The 21,908-nt window shown below is 37.3% G+C and overlaps 1 protein-coding gene across 2 annotated transcripts in view; it reads right to left on the bottom strand.

The window, feature by feature from the left end:
• Positions 1-3,171: 3,171 nt before the first annotated feature.
• AQR (aquarius intron-binding spliceosomal factor) overlaps positions 3,172-21,908 on the bottom strand; it is a 54,322-nt gene continuing 35,585 nt past the window's right edge. The window contains exons 26-35 of one of the 2 annotated variants that reach the window (XM_065838221.2): positions 20,396-20,605; positions 19,425-19,562; positions 18,499-18,570; positions 15,260-15,447; positions 13,502-13,673; positions 10,084-10,254; positions 8,802-8,887; positions 7,866-8,040; positions 6,621-6,734; positions 3,172-3,702 (exon numbers count right to left, since the gene is read on the bottom strand). In XM_065838221.2, coding sequence (XP_065694293.1) covers positions 3,451-3,702; positions 6,621-6,734; positions 7,866-8,040; positions 8,802-8,887; positions 10,084-10,254; positions 13,502-13,673; positions 15,260-15,447; positions 18,499-18,570; positions 19,425-19,562; positions 20,396-20,605 — 1,578 coding nt within the window. In that variant the 3' untranslated portion in view covers positions 3,172-3,450. Of the gene's footprint in view, positions 3,703-6,620; positions 6,735-7,053; positions 7,332-7,865; positions 8,041-8,801; positions 8,888-10,083; positions 10,255-13,501; positions 13,674-15,259; positions 15,448-18,498; positions 18,571-19,424; positions 19,563-20,395; positions 20,606-21,908 lie in introns of those variants that run through there. The other variant, XM_071809365.1, reaches the window with a different exon arrangement.

Raw genomic sequence — 21,908 nt, 5'->3', positions numbered from 1 at the left:
TGTTTCAATACAATTGTATGTCATGTTTATCCAGTATGTCATCAACATCGCCTCTAGGTCTTCTTTTTAAAAAGAATTATGTGATTTCGGAGAATAAAACTGGTCTCTTTTGTCCCATCAGCAAAGCCATTCTGTCAGGAAAACTTCTCATAAGAATACTTTTCTTCAAGATTCATATCCTTTTCTGTCCCAGAAAACTGCAGAGTTCCATGGCAAGAGGGACGAGAAAGGGCCAGATGTTTGTTTCCCTTTTGAAGGAAGCTAGAATCCATCTTATCCAACATGTAGAGCAGCATCTGGTACCCACTGTTACAGCAAATGCAAGGCAGGCTAGGAAAAAGGAACAGTTCTATCTTTAGGAGCTTATGGACATATTCATTATTGTAAGCCATTTATTGAGACCTCCAGCTTGTCTCTTCCCCTTAGCAAGCATTGTCCTGAACTTTTTAGACCTAACATATCCAGAGTCTTGGCCACATTGTCGAGCCACTGCAAAGTCCCATACGTACCAAAGCAAAAGCAAGCCATGCTCGGAGAGCATCACTAGAGTGTTTTTTCTGATCAGACCTAAATCTGCACTTACTGCATTATTTCAGTCACAGATGGAAAGGCGTCTGTATTTATATAGTTCTAACTCAGCTATGTATGGATGACAGAACCCTAAGTAAATTGCTCTTTCCCTGTGGTTTTCTGGCCACTACAGAAATGAACAGTACATTGAATTACAGTATCAATTTTACATGAGCACAATATTAGAGTCCAAGGGTGGAGCTGTTTCTAAACTAGTCTCTATTTAAATAAATGCAGAAAGTAGTGTCCAAGCTGTTTTACAGGCTTGGTGTAACAGAGCAAAATTAAGCAATTCATGGAAGCATTCCCTTAATAAATATGAAGAAAACCCACTAATAGTTCTTTGGTTTCACTCAAAAAGTCCTTAGTAATTGTGGGGTTTTTTTCTTGTTATTGGGGGGGGGGGGGCAGTGTGCGTGGTGGTGTCTGGTTGAGTTTTTGTATAATACAGCTTTGGAACAATAAAGTGATTTGTATATGTCTCTTTTTAAAAATTTCAATACATTTAGTTTAACAACTGGATCATGCTGTTCACTAGAATAAAGGGGATGCTAAATCCTAAGTAAATATCATCATTGGAAAACAAACCATGTAGATCAAAATAACAGTTTTAAGACTGCTTCATTTCTCCTACTTACTGTTGCTTGTAAGAAAATGTAAGTAGAACATAAAACCTACATTGGTGAGAAATGAACTTTGTCTTTTACACCAAAAATGAAAAACAGAACTGAAAAGCTTTTGCGGAAAAAAAGCTTCAAACCCCTAATTTTGCACTCCAAATCAAAGCCTCAAGGACTTTCCCACCACTGCTACAAGAAAAACATGATTTTCCAGACTTCTGAAAATACATTCTCCTAACACTATCATGTCCCTGAAAACAAAAGAGTTCAAGTTTCTGCACCTTTGCCAGAAATAACCTTCACTACAACTGCACTCACCATTTTCGGGCAATACCAAAGTCTCAGACAACTCTGCACTTGGCTGTTGTTCCATGAGGACTGAGCCACAAGTGGCCACACGTATCTGGGGCCCACAAACAACCCAGCATCACGTGGGCAGGTGTGGTCACACATGGACAGCAAGACTTCATCCCAAACTGTGCACAACTCCTGAAGGTCTTCACAGCTCCTTTCAGCTTTGGGTGCTTGCTAATAGGCATTCTGTCCTAATTACTGATAGAATCTCTGTCAGTTAAATTAGCTGGTTTGGAATAAAAGCTCCAGAATCCTTTTCCAATTCCTAAAGTACTAAAGCACCGTAAATGATTGTCAGACTCAAATATTTATAGAAGACAGGCTGGAAAACAAAGATTACAACCCTGAGCTAGCTGCTTGTGGCCTGAAGACCCTGTATTATTCGAACCCACATGAACATGTGAATGCTGCTGCATGAAACTTACCACTCAAACATTCAATACTGTGATATCTGTTCTCCCAAGGCAGACAATTTGGTAATAAGTATACTCCCTTGCAATCAAAACAAGCAATGAGAGAACACACACTTTGCTCAAATTATTAGTTTTCTTGTTTTAGAAAAGTTCAGCAAATGAAAAATGTAAGAGAACACTGTGTACCCATAGCAAGTATTAGGGTTTGTTACTCCTGAGCTCCCCTCCAGCTGATGGGGGGCTGGGGAGAATGATTTCAGGGGGAGGGGTAGATGAGATCTCAGCACAGACTCTCGAGTATGCAATAGATATGTTTCATGGAGCTTGGCTTATTTTACACCATTTTTTTCTTGTACTACGAAAATATTACGAAAAATAAAAGAACTTCAATGCTATTAATAAAAGCTTTAAAGTTAATTATTCTCTAGTCAAACTAGTGAGGAAATCCTTTTGGCAGCTTCACAACTGCAACACTTGAAAACCAAGTATTTTCCCTTTGACAGCAATAAAAAATGTTCCTATGGTTATGGCTTTGTTTAAGAATCTACTTGGAAATTCTTAAGTCTCATTGAACCATGAATAATTTGCCAAGTTGGCAGGTATTCTTAAAGAACCAGGGAAAAACCTTTCTCTGATCACTTTATAAAAGATGCACACTTGGAAGTTACCCTAGAAAACTACTCAGACATTATATCATTAATATCAATATTGTATGTTTTGCAAATCCTGCATTCAAGGAATTAGTTTCATTTTTCTCCCTCCTGTGTCTTTGTCCCAGGCAATTACTGTGTTCTTTTAAAGGAAAAGAAATTTACTGAAAAGACTAATTTAAAAAACAGTGCTGCTGAAAAGCTGCATCTCCTTCTGTAAATAACCATCAACTAAAAACAGGAGCAGAAGTCAACAAGAAATTGCTACAAGTACCTGGACCTTGTGAAAATCTGAAAACCTGCTAATAGCCCAGTTCAATAAAACTTTAAAACGTTTCCAAGTCCCATGGTAATCCACATCTCTCAGACATACAATTAAATATCTTACTGAACTTGAGCCTATGCCTAAAATATCATCTCAGTGTGTAAGAGCACAGCTCTGCTTAAGGAATTCTCCATTGCAAAATGGAACTATGAAGGGTGTCTGACCAATACTGAATGTAGTTATTCAGTGAAGTTTAATGGATAACTCTGTGCTGGAATTAAAGGTCAAATATTCAAAAGTGGTATAAAAAGCATCTTTACTCAACAACTTATGAAAGAGAAATTATGTATCATCTGAAGCCACTAAACAAATTACATTATTGATACTGACAAGAACTCAGTAAAATGTTTGCCAAACATTTTGCTTGTCCACAAAGCATCCAGTGAAAAATACATGAAACAGGTCACATTACACAAGCAACCATTTTCGAAAGTCAATGTAAAAATAGCAATTATATTTCTAATTGCTTTCTTCCCTGCCTATTTTCCAAAGCATGTAGACATAAAACATCACATGGGTCACTTCTCAGTCTCATTCTCAGGTTCACTGTCTCCACTATCACTGTCTCTTCCAGGGTGTTCTGGCATCGTTCGATGTTCATCTGCTTCGCCCACTTTCAATTCTCCTTCCTTTACAATTTCTTCCCCTGCCTTATTTTCTTCTTCTTGTTCTGTATCTTCCTGCATACCTTGAACTTCACCTTCTATTTCAGTCTCTTGAGTTTGAGTAGTTTCTGGTTCTTCAATCATTGCAGGTGGGGGCAGTAAACGCTAGATGATTAAAAAGAAAGTATTTTCAGTTTTTACAGTGAATATATCTATTTGGGCATCTATTCCTATTTTAGCTTCAATTGTTTTATTTAGGATTTTGCAAAAGATAAGAAGTTAACAAAGACTTAAAATTTAGAAGACCTAATAATTTCTAGGGACTTAACTACTATATAAAAAAATTAGGGATGATCTTGGCTCAGACGACGGTCTTATTAGACACATTTTTTTGCCTGGAGAGGGTGTTAAAAACTTCCAATCCAAGGATATCAAACACATTCCATTATCCCAAACAGAGAGACAAGTAATAGGGCTATGGTAGACCCCTACTTGGAGCAACCAGCACATTCCTACTGAAATCTCAACTATTACCATTTCAAACCTCTAGATATGTTTAAGCTGCTTTTTGAGGCCTTTAACGGGCATGTCTTTAGCAATTAATTCCAGTAATTTCTCCTTGAAACGTCTTATAAAATACTGTGTGAATGTTATCTATACAAGTTCTACCCATGGCTGCAAATATAGAACAATGCAAGTTCCAGTAACAGTTAAAGCAATGCTCAGCTATTTTTCACATAATGCTTCTGGAAAGGTAATTTAGTATATTAAAAATGTTCTGCTCACAACCAAAAAGGTAGTTTGCAGAACATTATAAGCATCAATGGTAGCCATATTACAGACTCCGGAAAAAAATTCCAAGAATACAGTGAGCTGAAGAGTACGGATGAATGCTACATAACTCCAGGCTGTGCAGAAACACTCACACTACTTGCAGCCTGACATTATTTAATGACATGATGGGTATTTCCTTGGATTATTGTGAAATGAAAGCTTGATAAACCTTCCATGGATGACTGTTTAGTTTTGTTTTGCTTAAAGGCAACTTGCTTCACATGATAAATTAAGTATTTAATTATAGTGAAGTCTTATCTTCAATTAGATGACACTAATATCACGAATTTCTGACAAGCATAGGCAAATCTATGAAGCAATTATGATTACCAGAAGAGATACGAAAAGCATTTCTAATAGACTTCGAAGTTATCCTACTGGCTTCTATAAACCATCTATTCACAGAAAAAGCATATTTCAAAATCAGAGATCCTTTAATTACAAAAATATATTCTTGATGCATGAGACATTCAGACTTCTGTGATTTAGTTAGATGCATGTTGTGCTTTGTGACCACTACTGTTTAGCCTAGTGTAAAAGAAAAGGCAAACTACCATGTTGTACTAAATAGGGTAAAAGAAATTTAATGTCTACTTTTTCATTTGCAGCTCACTTTTTGGCTTTTCCTGCAAGGACGATGTGATTCTCTGCCACAGTAGGAAAACAGCAGTTTTGTAACTAATGGATAAGATTAGGATGCTAAAAAGAATACCTGGTATTAGCAGAAGCATCAGGGCCATATTTGATTAAGGTGTCAAGCAAACCCATCTTTTGGTAAAATTTAGATGCTATCACTGGCTTTTCAGGACATGTATTCATTTCTCAGTTTCCACATGGCTATTCACTTCCATCTGAATGTTACTAACCGCACAGCCCACTGAGTCTTCATCACATACAATCAGCATCATTGAGATCTCCTACTATATTAGACCAACTGGCTCCAAAACATGTGTTGTCATGTGCTTATAGGAATGGGTTTCTAACAAAACAGGAGATTTTAGTAGTGTCATTCCTCTTTCCCTATACCCTTTTCTCTACAGTAGACAGATAATTAGAACACTTCCTCCAAAACAGTGAGAAAGTATCCTGTCCTCTTGGCAAATACTTTTTCTGGGTGGCAACATGTGTCAAATTTGGTTGAAATGATGCCCCTCAGAAAAAGAAAAAAAAAATCCCAAGATTCACTGGATAAGTATTGCTGAGAAAAACGTTCTCTCTGAAAGTCTGACATTCAGTTAAAGGAGAAGTTTTGGGTTCTGATCTCTACTGATTACACTGTTCCATATTAGATGAAACAGTTAATGGCAGAAGGAAGGAAGAGGAGGTGACAGAGAAACATCCTTGCATTAAAGAACAAAACCTGTATCTCACAGACAAGTACCTTGGACTAATCTGTCCAAGGATACAAAGCTATGCTCACACTCTCTTCCCACAGCTAATACAGAGTGAGTAGCATCCTTTTACATCATTTTTTTCCACTTGTGGAAATGCTTCACAAGAGCAAAAACCAGCAGGGAAACTGAGTACAGGCAGCTTTCTGCTCAGTATACTACCTAAACTACCTTAAAGCTCTGCCTGAAATACATACGAAGTCAAGATGTTTCTGTTGGGTTCTGAATTTTGCTTAAGGAGTTAAACCCTGACAAAATAAGGTACAGAAGTGAGAAAGCATCTACAACTGCTTTCATCCCCATGCTATTCTGCTTGGTGCCGAACTAGTGATGAAGAAAATTGCTCCAGAATAAAAATGCTACCGCTGGTGACCAGCCTGGATAACGCAGTGAGATAACATGGTTAAAATGGTTCCAGGACATGATCTGTTCTTTCTACACACTGCAGGCTTGCCATGAAAACCTCTGTTACAAAACATACAAAACATTACTGCACCATGCAGTGGTGCTATAATACCACTTGCTACACTTACCTGAAACATAACACACAAGTTTACTTCAATACTGCACAGACTAGTTCTTTAGTATTAATGATGAATTCTAGGGTCCAGGCAGAGCACTAGCACTCAGCACCAATTACTGCTGGTTTGGGGGCCTTACATTGGGGCTCGAATTACTAAAAGATCCATCTCTGGCTACTGCAAGATTTTAAAGACCTCAATATTCTCACTTCCGGTCATAAAACCTTCCTGAATTTTACACATGACAGCAACAGTCTCAAACCTCAACAGCATCTCATGTTGCTTATTAAAAGTTTCATTTTAAACGTACACCTTCCAAAAATCAGAAGGTCCTTACCTGTTGATAGTGGCGTGTGCTCTGTATCATGTGCATATACATATTGTACACAAAGTTAGCCATTTGAGGCATGTTCTTAATAACATGTATTTGGTGAGATGGTCTTTCTCCATTCTAAGGGAGGGGAAAAAAAGCAGACATGCAGCAAACAAAGCAAAGCAACCATTATTTAACTATATTAGAAAACAAAAGCCCCAAGAAATTAAGTAATGCTTTTTAAAGAAAAAAAAAACAGCTGAATCATTTAGCAAGATAGAAAGTGTAGGTCTTATACTTCGGGGAACTGGATTTATCATGATACGGCAACCCAATGATGACATTTCAAACGGAAAGGCTGGGTTCTGATGCTTGTTCCATAAAGTATGTTTTGGGCTTGAGTCATTTAACATATTCGAGTCTCAAATAGTTTACAGTCAAATTAGCACTTAGCCTGCTTGTCCACTGAATTCCAGCTCCTTCTTGCTCTCACCCACTGACCACACACATTGCATTCTTTGATGCACAGCGGACTTGGAAGTTTCAACTGAAGGGCTCCCTTCCAAACTTGTCAACAGCACTCAAGGTCAGGGAAAGATATGTAACTGAATTTTGGGTTCACATAGGTACCCCTTCTCAAAGCTCCACGAAGCAGAGAAGATATGCTCCTCCATTTCTTCATTTAGCATCCTGCTGTGTGTATCCTGTGCTTAGATGCTTAATACAAATCTTTCCCTAAAGATCAAGTGCAGGATTACAAATTACGTTTTTGTACATATTAACCTAGCTCAGAAAGAAAACTTTTTTGTGATTCTGGATCCCTCCCCCGCCTCCCTTTTTTTTTAATTTAATTGGTTGTCTTGAATTACTCAGTCAAGTGTAATTTTACCTCTTTTAATGAGAAGCTATTAGCTTCGTGTAGCTTTTTTTTGAAAAAATAATGTTATTTTGTTTCATTACAAGACAAGTATGTAACATACTAAAATCTTACCTATTTAACACAAAAGAAAAATATGGAATCACTTACACTGGTAGAAATCAGGAAAAAGGAGGCACGACACAATTACAGTGATAACCAAGTTTTGTGGAAAAGTCAGTTAAAAACAGCTAAGTGCAGATAATGATAAAAGTTAACCCTAGGGACACAATTATCCAAGAGTCACTGATTTAGCAGAGAAGACAGTTCCAGCTCTTACAGCCCACTCAAAAAAAGTGGCCGAACACACACTCCCCCTTACAGGTAACAAAATTCAGAGCAGCTGTTCCTACCTGTCTTGTTGTTGGGAAACATTCTGTGGGAACGATCTGGAGGTGAAGTGGTCGAGCTGTGAGCTGGCTGAAAGCTGGAGTTAGCTCAAAACAGTTCTGAAACAGTGATACCCGTGCAAAGATATAAAGCCCGAGCCTGGCTCTTGACATTGCAACAACTAATCGTCGGACATCCCTTTAGAAAAGAAATAAAGCAAATCATGTTCTCTATCACAGATGACACAGTTACAATAACTAGAAGTATACAGAAGTCTGAATTAAAGGAAATATAAAATCACCTGTTAAAATACTATTTTGTTTTTAGTTCTTTTTCCCCCATACACTTTCAATAACTACCAAAACCACTATATATAAGAGGGTTCACTGTACCAATATTTTCCTAGTCTTAACAGGTAAATATTTACATTGAGAACAAGTCGCAATAGCACTTATATATCCCTGAATGAGTAAACACAAGTTTGATAACTCTTCTAATTACTGTTGATTAGACAAAGCTTCCTCCACCTCACCGCAAAACTGAAGTGCAAACATTTTAAACTACACATCATAATGCAATTTATGTAGCAATTAAACACTTCTGATGCAAAACAAGCTAAAAACAGACTTATAGGAAAGAATCTATGAGAAAATTTAAGCCACATTTGTTCAACAAGCATTACATTCCTGTCATTCTACTAGGGTGAAAGCAAGTTCAGCCTATCTGCAGTAATATAAACTAATTATAGTGTAAGAGTCATTATTAAAGGATAAAGTGGTTGTGAAGAAGGTACCAGACAGTTATAAAAGGAACTGTTTGAACTTCATTCAATATATAGCAAACTTCATTTCTACTACATATTTAAATAATTGCACACTTTTGTATGAAGTACTATAAATATCTTTTGGATACAGAAAACATGTAGTTTAATGACATTACAAGAGAATCTTCTTACATACCTAAGGTGGCCAACAGCTTTGGTACGCACTAGTGAAAGGAGAATATAATCATTTTGTTGACCTTGGAATCTGTCCACGGTTGTTACCTATAGAATCAAAAACCAAGAAAAAACCTCCATAGGTTAATCTTTGTCATTTCAATTAAAACGGGACACCAAAATTTTAACATCATTTTCGTATTGAAATTACAGTAAACGTGAAGAGTAGGGAGAATGCTTTAACTCTGTTATAGTTAGTTTCTAACCAAAAATCATCAGCCTGTTCTTTTTGGGACATGTTGGGAGGAGCTTTTATCTGACTGCATGCTGTTTCTTTCATATTTTCATTCAATTCAGACAGCTAACAGTGGGGTGCTAAGACCAAAAGACTGTAGAAAGATACCAGTTTTATAATACAGAGCTTTAACCATGTTTTTCATGTTTCATCACATTCACCATCGTACATTTTATTAAGTAATTTCTAGTCTGGGTGGATCTTTCTAAAGGTATGGGCTTTTGGTTGTGGTGATTTTTTCTTTTTTTTTTTTTTTTAATTTGTTTGGGTTTTTTGGTGTTCTGCTTTGGAGGACAAAATAAATGTCAAGGAGTTATTCTGTCCTCTGTAGTCTGTAAGCCATTCCAACTTCACAAACTTCACTCCGTATGTCAAATTACAAGCAGGCAGGAATGAGGGTAGTACTCCATGAAATTCCATAGAATGTAGGTTAATATATGCGCAGTTAACCAGGGAGTACTTGCGCAGAAAGCTGTGAATTTATTGGGCCACCAAGATGATCAGAAAGCTGGAACACCTCTCCTGCGAGGACAGGCTGAGAGAGTTGGGGTTGTTCAGCCTGGAGAGAGAAGGTTCCAGGGACACCTTATTGCAGCATTTCAGTACTTAAAAAGAACCTATGAGAAGGATGCAGACAGACTTTTTAGAAGGGTGTGTTACGACAGGACAAGTGGTAGTGGCTTTAAACTAAAGGAGAAGAGATTCAAGTTAGACATGAGGAAGAAATTTTTTTACAATGAGGTTGGTAAACACTGACACAGGTTGTTCAGAGAGGTGGTTGATGACCCATTCCTGGAAACATTCAAGGCCAGGCTGGATGGGGCTCTGAGCAACCTGATCTGGTTGAAGATGTCCCTGCTCATTGCAGGGGGGGTGGACTAGATGACCCTTGAAGGTCCCTTCCAATCCCAACTGTTCTATGATTCTAAATCAGTGTGTTCTATAATATGCCAATTTAAAAATAAACAAACCAGAACCACTCCAATGACTGATATATCTTCAAAGTCACCTTGTTTGGCCGCCCAATGAGTGGATTATTTCCACACCGCTGATTAATGACATCGCGGATCAGGTGTTTCTGTCCGTTGTACGTTGTCAAGATACTTATCTTGTCTGCGGGATAACCAAGCAGGCACATGTACATGAAGAGTGCCACAACATACTCAGCTTCACCAAGATTCTTAAGTTTAAATAGGGAGAAGAAAAAAAAAAGGGGGAGTTACTCAACTTGTAAGGTTGGAAAGAATAAAACCTCTGACATTATCATGTCTTTGGACAAAAATCTCAGCACTGAGAGAAATGTCTCTAGATCTGATGTTTCTCTGCTCATTTGATAAAAGCCATTTTGAAAGAATACAAGAACCACAAGCAGGTTTAATAACTTTGTTCTGATTCCTCTTCAGAGAACTGCTGAAAATATCTACAGCAATATTACTGTTAGTCATCAATTGACACTTTCCAATATTTATTCAGAAGCTCCCAGTTTTATCCCAACAAGATTAAATTTTAAATATTTAATAGTCCTTCAATACAATAATTAAAAGTTAAAACACTTAGATTATATTTATGGACTACTAAATATTCACATATTTGCATCCCAATACATTTATATGCTTATAGCTGTCTGCCTTAAAGTAACTGCCACTGTAACTGTATTATTACAGAACACAAACAATACAATATTTCATTTTTTTTCCTTCTTAATTGTTGAATGCTGAAAAAAATCTGTTATGTAAAACTGTGGAATTATTATATGTTAAAAAGTATTAGAAGTTTATAATCTACAGATACCCGTATTCTAATACAAGGGTTTAAAAACCACTTAGTGTCAATATAACATGGCTTCAAATAAGCATGCAAAAGAAGTTGCAATGATGCACTGTCCAGTAAGCTGCAAGTAAGAACCAGTTCAACTACAATAAATAAACTCCTTTCAGCTAATTTGGAGACAGAGAGCTAGATTACCAAATCCAGTTATTTCTGCAGACCATACCTATTCAATTTCAAATGACCAGCTGTAATTTTTTCCTGTCTGTCCCAAAGCATCACTCTTTTGGCTATAGGAAGTTTTGTCCTATTTCCAGACTGAAGTTATTTGTAGCCTATTTAAATCCTTTTTCTGTCAACAAAAATTATCTTTCAGGTTAAAAAGTTGCTCTCAATTACTGACATTAATTCCTGCTTTAATTATACTGGGAATCTTATCACCACTTGGCATATGTTTGACTAGGCTGGACATACCAGCCTCATTTATTTTTTTCATTAAGTGGGGTCTGCATTACTTGGAAAATGCAGTTGCCAGGCATATCAAACACTAGTGGGTGTAAAGCTATTCTACAAATTTTAATCCCCTTTAAGTCTGGAAAGAAATGCCCAAATTCACAAAGAGAAATAATATATGGTGGGCAATGCCATCAACATACTCCATTAATATCTCTCAATACTCAAGATCGTGAAAAAAGACCCAACCATATTAAGTATTAAAAGGATTTGTTCATGAAAGCGCTGTTGTAATGGTAAAGGTGTTCTGTGACTTTGTGTGAGTGTTCTCGCTCTTCTGTGGCCCAGGAGTGGTCTGAAGCAGTGCTTAGATTCTCAATTACTAGAATTCCATTTTTAAGGCACTAATTTCAGCTGTTCCTGTTCCATAGGACAACTTTTTAGTACTTGTACAGTACAGTGTTACAGCTTAAGAAACAAAAGAAACTCTCCCCTCCAAACAACTCTGTCCTCAATTTAGAGATGAGATAAATTGGATTATGATTCACCATTATTTTCTTCACAGCACACTAGTTTGTATTAAAAAAAGGCAAGAGGAACCCAAGAAAAACCTACAAATATGTTTCATACCTTTAATAAAACAGATTAACATAACTCTCAAGGATATTCACATGAGAAAAAGGGCCATGAATACTATAATCTTAAAGTATATTATTTGCTTTCCATAATATTATAGCTGCTTCCCCAATCCCCTGGCTCCTGTCCCCAAACAGGGAGGAGAATTGCAAGGAAAGGAAGAAACTTGTAGATTAACACAGCTCAATAAAATAACACTAATATGCTGCTACTACTACTAATACATATAACACAGAAATGGAATACACAATAAAAGATAATCAGTGCAATTTCTCATGAACTCTGTCCACACCAAGCGGTGAGCCCCAGGAAGCAGCACCTGGTCCCCAACAGCCGATCCAGAGAAAGAAGGGAGGAAAGGCCAGAGAGGCCCAGAGGCCTCTGCAAACAGCAGGATGGCAAAAGGTCAAACCAAAGAAACTCCCAAACAGAACTTCACTGAAACGGAGCAGAACCAGAACAGGTCACCATCCATGTCCATCCCAGCTCTGTCCCTAGCTGGAATATCCCAACTCTCGTAAATATGCATGATGCTAATGGGATGGAGTACTCTTTATTGATCAGTTCCAATGTCAATCAAGCTCTGCCCCATCTATGCCCCCCTTCCTGGCTGCCTCACACCTGTAGAGCACTCAGAACATTCTTGCCTCCCAGTCAACAGCAATTAAAAGCTTTAACTCTGTACCAGGGTGCTACCTTCCTCTTCTCAAAATAAATCCAAACAATGACTGTGCTAGCTACAAAAAAGAAAGGTTTCTAACTGCATGAAGAAAAATCAACTCATTTTCAGTCAAATCAGCACAAGTCATTCACTTGCATACAGCTCCAGCTTATAAATTTTCTGAAACCCACACTGGTGATTTAGGCACCAGAGTTTATCACTGTTCTTAAAACAAGAAAAATAAAAGGACTGAAAATATAAGCATCTCACTACAACTGCAAAAGGTTTTCCTATACTTAAGAGAAATAGATGGTGGTTGTTGCTGATGGCTTAATTGGTAGTCGAGAAATTTCAAGGTAAAGGGTTTTTTTGGCATTTTATTTCAGCCTTAGTCTCTCTGCCTCTTATGTATATTTCTTGCAGTACTGTTTCAGCCTTTCATGAATGGGCTTTTTAGTGTTCTTACATATGGATCAAATCAATACAGCGACTCTTCAAACTCAAATAAGAGCCAGAGAGCAAAACTTGATCCTTCATGTAAAAGGGAAATGCTACTGTCTTCTTGACTATCATAGTTGTACAGCTGAATTACAATGAACTTAAACTGGCCATAGGCCAAAACAACACTACATAATCAATTACACACCAAATCTCACCCTTACCATAATATTGTGAAAGCACAAACATCAAGCAAAGTCCTTCACTTTAAGCAAAAGCACCATATGATCTGTTACCACTTCCAACATTTAAAAATTCATTAAAAGGAGAAAAAAAACCATGCATACACGACTCTATTATACAAGAACATGCATTAAACATGTGTTTACTGCATTTTAATAGTCTGTCCTCACTGCAGATTTAATAAGCCATCTCCAGATTAAATGAAGTATACATGTAAAATTTTTCTTACCTGATAGAAATAAGGATTAGGCTCTGACTCTCCCACACCATTGAAGTCTTCCACGTTTATAAGCTGGAAGTCATACAAAAACCCAGCATTGGCTGTTCTGAACTCTGGCAGAAGCTGCACGTGAGGTAGGTTACCCAGATTCTTGTACCGCCAGTTGTAGAGGTTACATAAGCTGTCCAAAACCACACAAATCCAAGACGGTTAAAGCGGATTCTTGAACTCAAAGTAGTTCAGATGCACATAACCTCTCACTTTCAAGATTAATACTTCTGTAGGTTTTCAATGAAAAAAAACTTGCTGCATAGTCTGTACATATATAAATGACCATACTTGTACAAGCTATCCAGCAATATGCAGCAACATCCAGCAATATAATTGTTTTTTCTGTGGTTCTATTCCACAGAATTCTTCAGATTTCACTACAGTGCAGCACACACAGCCCTAAGCCTGTTCTACTTCATCAGCTTTACATCGAAGGATACAAATTTTGTGAAGAAATCTAGTACAAACTTTTATGGGTAACAAAACATAAGGAATATTGATGCTTCTTTACAAAAAGGAGTAGGGGAAAATGGATATTCTGCATTATCCATTGCGAAGCTTCTCAGCACAAAAATAAATTTATTTTCTTATTTTGTGTATTGCCATGTATTCACATGGGACTTGAAGGGAAGCAATTAAAATCTACCCAATTCTGAACCATCAATGGTATATATTGGGATAGTCATATAACCCATATGAATGCACAACAATATCCAGACCAGATAAAATAGCAGATAATTCAAGGGGAAACTACCTATGATCAGAAAAGACAAAGTGTAGGAAGGCATGGAAAAAAACCTTTATCAAGAAATTGCTCACAAAATGAAGGAATTCTTCTGCTCTCTTATTTTTAAGAATTTTACTGAGAAGACAAAATAAACTTCGTTTATCATCATACTCAGATATAATTCGCATTTTTAAAATCATACTGTTGTTCATATGACTAGAAAAAAACATTCTACCATCCCAAACATTTGCTACATTAAAAAATAATGTTCTGCTTCATATTGTTCACTCCATTTTATGCCTAAAAAAATTAGGATTTAAAACTAAACTTAGAGTAGGAAGATTTTATATGGAGTAAGTTTGTCTTGTTTTTATTTTTCCTTCTTAATGTGATACCGCAAATACAGACGTTACACAATAAATGAATTTGACATCTTAGTTATCACACCGAAATAACATACATGGATTAAAAAAAGTTCTCTTTCAATATAAAAAAAGGCTTTACGCTCTTGTGTGAACAACCTGGTTGTCTCCAATCAAAGCTGAAGCTCTGATGAAATACTACAAGAAAAACACCCTTTTGTAGAGTCTAGTATATTCAACACTATACACATCAAATATTTATTTAGTCTTGAACATATTAAATACATTAGTTTAGAAAAGGAAGTTTCTGCAAAAATGTCTCAGCTGCAAAAAACCCAAACACTTAATATTTAAAGGAATTTGAATAGTCTTATTTTTCATTAAATTTCTCATGCAATAGCAAAGAACTACTAAAAAAAAAGAAAGAAAAATAAATCTGATTGTATTTCATCAAAATAAAACTTGCCCTCCCAGTCTAAGCTGAAACATGGAACAAAGTAGTTAAATTACAGTTTTGCAAGCTCCGGTCCTAACAATATAAACAAAGTTTCCAAAATTATATGTGCGCTTTTCCCATTTTTAACCTGGTATTTTCTTACAAGTTAGCCATGCCATTTTCTGTCTCACCTTGCTCTTGCTCTTCCTTGGGCATCCAAATCAATGGTTGGCACTCCAATACGAACAAACCGTGTAAAAAGAGATTGCTCCATGTTGGAGTACTTTTGAAAAGCCATGTTCTTAATAACTGGTGGCAACTGATGATGGTCACCAATCATAATCCACCTTTTCAATCGACTGAATCCATCCTGTGGGTTCTAGAATTAAATAATTACAACTATTACAATATAATCAAGGCACTCAATTACAACACATTTTTAGTCAAATAGTCTAAGTTCTAAATTTCAGCTTTTGTTCTTAACTACACTGCACTGCGATCAGTTTAAAGACTATCAGCTTCTTTCTAATCTGTCAGCAGAAGAAGGGAGTGGTCTTTTAAATAAAGTATTGTTTATTATAAAGCCACAAGTACATTTTTGTCTTTTAAAATCAGTAGGGAAACATCAGGATAAATATCGTATCACATTGTTATAAAGGCCAGAAGTAACAGATTACTGGAGGACAAAAGGAAGTACCACAAGTACAGAAGTTACAGTAGTAAAAAGCCTGGTTTCTACACAGTACCATTACACTAGTACAGTTTTTAAACCTTATTTCTTGGATTCTGAGACAGTGAATGTGAACTGCCTGAAGCATCTGAAACAGCTTTAGGGCACACATGCTTGAGGCATAAACCAAACCTGCCTTTTAAGTGCCTCTGTCGTTCGTGTGTATGTCTCTGGAATTCCCTCATGGCCTCTTCCATGACCAGGTTGTGCCTCTAATTAATCCTCACCCTGGCCCTTGGACTGAATCCTCTTCAGTATGTTTGGTTTATGTCTTTCCAGTTCCTGACCATCCTTTGTGAGCCTCCGTTACACACTGACAGAGCTCATGAAGGAATATTATAACACAGCGACAAAAAAGAACAGATATGCAGGTAACAACATCCAGGAATTAGAATCCTGAAGACTTCCACCTGCCAGTTTTGCAATTCAGACCCTCATTTCTGACACACTCCTGTGATATTTCCTTTTCCCCATAGGAGCATTATTCAAGACAGAGCTAAAGTTCCTTTTCTTGACACGTGAAGTAGAAGAGCTTTGAAGCCCTTCTCTGATCAGAGAGCAGGGAAGGAAAACTGAACTGTGGACTGTCCACCTCATCAAGCCTGAAGATGCCTTAGTAAGAAAGTAAGAGTACAAAAACTATTTTCAATGGCACGGAAAAAGATGTTATTTTTTTTTCCCCTTCCCAAAAGGCTATGGCTTTGGAGGAGACCAAGCATTCTATATAATCATTTTGCTCTTATCAGCAATTTCAGTCTCGGACAAAGAGCCCTCCAAAGAACTCTTTTTAAAAAAATTTCTTAATCAGAACTGCAAATGCAAGAACTTAAGTACTACTACTCTATAAGCCTAGTTCTTTAGGTTTCAGTAAAAAACCTCTCGATTTTCAAGGATTATTTGGACGGTTCTTGTAAATAAGGTCATGGAATATCCCCCAGAATATAGCTGTACGGTGAAATGGTCTACTCTAACTGCACAACTATTCAGCTTCTGCATTGCTCACATACACTTATTTCCCCTCACCAGCCTGATGCACCTGGTTATTCAATGCTTATTCAAACGTTTGGAAAATGCTATAAGATGCTTATTTCACTATAATAATTTCATAAACAATGAAAACCATGGTAAAAGTCAGGCAGGATTTTTTCATAACACAGCACTGCAGTACAATGTTGTGTTATGATTTGTGAGAAGCCTCACCATAGAAGTTTGCTCTTCAGACACCCCAAGCAAGATGGAGAAAGATGCACTCCTATGTTCAGAGTTCAGGCAGTATTTGAGGTTTAAAGGGTGAATTAGTTGCTTACCTGCTCAGAATTATCAAAACGCCTCAGTCTTTAATGCATCAAGAAGGTGCTAAAGAACTTTTGAGGAAAGGGTGAGGGAGCTGGGTCTCTTTAGTTTGGAGGAGACTGAGGGGTGACCTTATTAGTGTTTACAAATATATAAAGGGTGAGTATCACGGGGATGGAGCCAGGCTCTTCTTGGTGACAACCAACCATAGGACAAAGGGTAATGGGTTCAAACTGGAACACGAGAGGTTCCACTTAAGTATGAGAAAAAACTCCTTCACAGTGAGGGTGAAAGAGCACCGGAACAGGCTGCCCAGGGGTGTTGTGGAGTCTCCTACTCTGGAAACATTCAAAACCCGCCTGGACACATTCCTGTGTAGCCTCATCTAGGTGTTCCTGCTCCGGTGGGGGGGACTGGACTAGATGATCTTTTGAGGTCCCTTCCAATCCTTAACATTCTGTGATTCTGTGAACTACTTTAATATCCCTAAAACTTAATCTACAGAGTTAAACAGCACTTGAGAGCAGGACTTGGGATTTAATATAAATATGGTTAACTTGGAAATGCACATTCTTTTGTGCACTAGGCCCATACTGAATCACTTTCCTGCAATTGTATTCTAATCTCCATTTTTAAAGAGCAAAGTGAAAAATTATGAGCTGCAATTACAAACATATAAAATGTTTCACAGAGTTTCTACCACGTCTTTTTCAATTGAGTCTAATTTTATTTCAGAAGAAAAATGCAAAAGCTTGGATGTGGTTTTCTAGAAGACTTAGAATTATTGCTTTTCAATGAAAATATCTGATCTAGGCAAAATTTCTGAAAGGAAATTTAATTTTAGAATGTTAGCAAATCCAGACTATATTTTTCAGAAAGCCACAAGAGTAAGAATCAAATCAACAGTACAGACTGTCTTTAGTTTTACTGACTTCCCACATATCAGCTTCTGATTTGCAACCAAAGAGTTCATACAGAGTTCCTGAAGGAGCCCATACTTCACTTCCAGAGGTGGGGTTTTATCTCTTGATAAACTGAGACTGCAGAGATAACAGTGACAGACATGCCAGAAGCACATTTTACTTACATCTGAAACCCTCTAGCTCTTAAAAGAATAAAGTGATGCCTCTCAAGCTCAGGTGGTTAAAAGCAACCACAGATAATCTTCACTGGAAGCACAAAAAAAATTTCCAGACAGTCTGAACATGTTGTTGCATAATATTAAAAAAACAGGATAAATAACTAATCTAGAACAATGTAAAAGTTCTTAGTGTCCACATAAATGGCAAGTATCAGTTCTAGGTTACTTTCTACACAAAATATTTTCCTTTCAATATTCTATAATGTTCAAGAACATAGATTTTCATTTATTGCTTTTTATAATACGTTTTATAATTTAGGTCTAACCTGCAACAGGAGAGGTATAAAGGTTTCTATCTCCAGAATCTGAGCAGACTCTTCCATTAAGATGTTGTCATACTGAGAAAGAAAAAGTAAAGAGATGTCCATCAACCAAGCAATACAAATTAATGCTGTTATTCAGCCTACCAAACGAGCACATCAATTACTCATTCAATTTTTGATGTGCAGGACAGTTACAACAAGATTTTACCTTATAGGCAAAATATCAGTAATATTGAAAATCAATGTCAGGGGGTGAAATCCTGCTACATCAATGGCAGACCTATCTGTGCCAATCGGGGCTTACATCTACAAGGAATCCATGACCGAACTACATGATGTGCTTCCCTTATGCCATAAGCCATCTGCAACAGAAAAGCTTTCTGCAGTGAAGTAAACTAATTTGGTACCTTTGAAGTGAAGCAGAAAAGAAGCACTTTTGTGATAATAAACAGTGCATTATCAGAGAAAAATAATACCGAAAGAAACATTGGTGGTGGGTTTTTGTTTTGTTTTTGTCTGATAAAATCTTTACTAAATTAATACTTATGGTTAACACTGCAGAATGAAAACAGTTCTCTTTCCTCATATTGTTCATTTTTTAGGAAACAAAGTTATAAAGGTCATTTTATTTTCCCTAATTCTGCATTTACTTTATTACTCAATCATATCACTGCAGTTTATCTGATATTGCAAAACTAACTTTTCTTTTCACTATTAAGCATTTTTGCATATATAAAAAAGTGATCTCATCTTTTACTTACAGAAGTTAAATTTTTCTTCAATAAAATTACAAATTGAAACATACTGTTAAAAAAAAAAAAGGCAACTCAATCTATTTGCCTAGATTTAGGACAGATAAAAAGGTTTATACAAGGAGGGGTGGACAAACCCCCAAAAAATTAGTGTATTAACACTAGTATAATTATTACTTTGAAACCTAATTCAACCAGGTCGTGTCGTTTCAAAGCAGCATGAGTACAAGTCATGGCAATGATTTTTGCTTCTTTCACCAACAAGTATTTGGACCTATCCAGGCCACTGCGGAGAAGTTCAAATGCTCTGAATTCCTATGGAGAAGAAAATCACATATTGAAATTCAGAATACAAAAAAAAAAAAAATACTGCTTATAAAATATATTCACTCAAACTACCTGGCCAACTTCTTAGTATAATTAGGCAAGAAAGTTAAGGTATCTACTGTTAACAATCCCATCTGAATATTTTTTTATGCTAAACCTTGAAACAACGTTATTTCAAAAAGCAATCTATTATAAACACATCAAATAATTCTGCAAGCTGTGTTCATGTATAAATTTGCAGACAATTATTCAATTAATTCTGAGGAACCCTCTCAGAATCCACCCAAATTTTGTTTTAGTGTATTTTCTTGTTTCCTACTTTACTGTATCATAACCTCACATCGAATTCAGTATCAGGAAGACCAACACAGTTAATATGACCAAGTGATACACAGATCACATTTACCCTAACTTTTAAAAGCCTCTCAAGCAATTCTGGGAAAAATACAAGATAATCTGTTTAAGTTACTTCTAGGTTATCTGATTAAAAACAAATCACTGTAAATAAAAAGATCCTGTGAGGATCAGAGGAGCAGTGACAGGCACACCAACCCCAGTGACCTAATCAGTGAAAATGGAACATGCAGAATGACTCCTTACTAAGATCAAAATAAAACAGATTAGACCCTTGTCCCTGTTGTGAAATGTGCCTCTGTTACTCTAAGGCGGAAATTCTCACCCAAATGCCTTGCAAGCTGATGAAGCTGCCTCAAAGTGTATACACTGCTTTTAAGGACATAGGGCAAAAGAGAATTTTGGAACTGCAAAGTTTTTAACAGGATTAGACAAATCCACTTACCTTTAATAGTTACATGTCTTACCTCAAGCTGAGTAAATATTTTCTTAATATGTCTAAAACACCCTTCAGCAATTTCCATATCTTCTTCATAGGATTTGCCTTTAAAAACTGGTTGAGGAGCATTTGCAAAATACTGGTGAAAAGGAAAGAAACTGGAGACATCTGTAACATCTGGCAGTTTTCCACCTTTAACCTTCACTTTGCTGATATACTCCTCCCAACGAGACATTACCTATGGTAAACACAAGTGTCATACTTAAGTGTGTTTATATCGAAGTCGTTGGCAAGATGTAGTCCTGCACACATAGTATTAAAAAAATATTCTTAATTGTCACAAAAGCAAGGTATAACTAAATTAGCGTTTGACTTTGTATCAGGATGACATTTTTGAAGCTGTAGTGGGTTGACCTTGGCTGGCCACCAGACTCCTACCCAGCATCTCTCACTTTCTTCCTCAGCAGGATGGGGGGAAAAAAAAAAAGATGGAAAAGCTTCTTGTCTGAGATCACTTAGCAAGTACCATCACAGAAAAAACAGAACTGACTTGGGGACAATTTAATTCATTTACTGCAGATTAAAAATAGAGTACAATGGTGAGAAACAAAGGGAAAAAAAACAAAACACCACCTTCCTTCTCAAAACCCTCCTGCTTCCTAGGTTCAGTTTCACTCCTACATTCCCAACTCTTCTACCTCCTCCCTAACCTGACAGGTGTGGGAGGAACAGGACTAGTCATCCACATTCATTCCACCACATCTCTGCCACCCATTCCTCCTCACACTTCTCCCCTGCTCCAGTATGGGCTTTCCACAGGCTGCAGCTTCCTTCAGGGCCACATCCACCTGCTCTGGCATGGGGTCCTCCATGGGCTGCAGTGTGGACAACTGGTCTAACATGGTTCTCAGTGGGCTGCAGGGGACAACCTGTTTCACCACAGCCATCTCCATGAGCTATGGCTGAATCTCTGCTTTGGTGCCTGGCACACCTCCTGACCCTCCTTCTCCTTCTGACCTTGGTTGTTTCCCACATTACCCTCTCTGCCCCCAGCTGCTGTACAGTGTTTTCTCAAAGATGTTTTCACAGACGTGCCACTAGTGTCACTGATGGGCTCAGCTTTGGTTAGTGCTGGGTCTGCTGGAGCTGGCTGTGTCCAGTACGGGGCAGCCGCTGGCCTCCTCTCAGAGGTAACGCCTGCAGCCACCTGCTACCTAAAGCTTGCCACATAAACCCAATACAGAAGCAAATCACTTTATCATTTCCACTTATAGTACTTTGGTTTAAATTCAAAGTGGGATTCCTTTAGGACAAAACTGATCCAGAAGATGAGGTCCACAAGTGCTCCTAGCACTCCTCAACACCTAGTTCCCATTTAATGTTTAGGCCCACACTACAGCCAACCTGGAGTAACTTCTGTAAAAACATACATAGTATGCACGTTTGGTCCTAAGTACCACTCCACAAGTCTGCTTAAGCCACACTAATCACTAATGTAGACCATGTCACTGATAAATACATGGAAGGGAAATGAGGGACAT

Source organism: Patagioenas fasciata, chromosome 5 (genome assembly GCF_037038585.1).
Source record: "Patagioenas fasciata isolate bPatFas1 chromosome 5, bPatFas1.hap1, whole genome shotgun sequence".
Classification (NCBI taxonomy): Eukaryota; Metazoa; Chordata; class Aves; order Columbiformes; family Columbidae; genus Patagioenas; species Patagioenas fasciata.
Note: the sequence above shows the minus strand (reverse complement) of the source record. Positions and strands in the feature narration are given on the sequence as shown.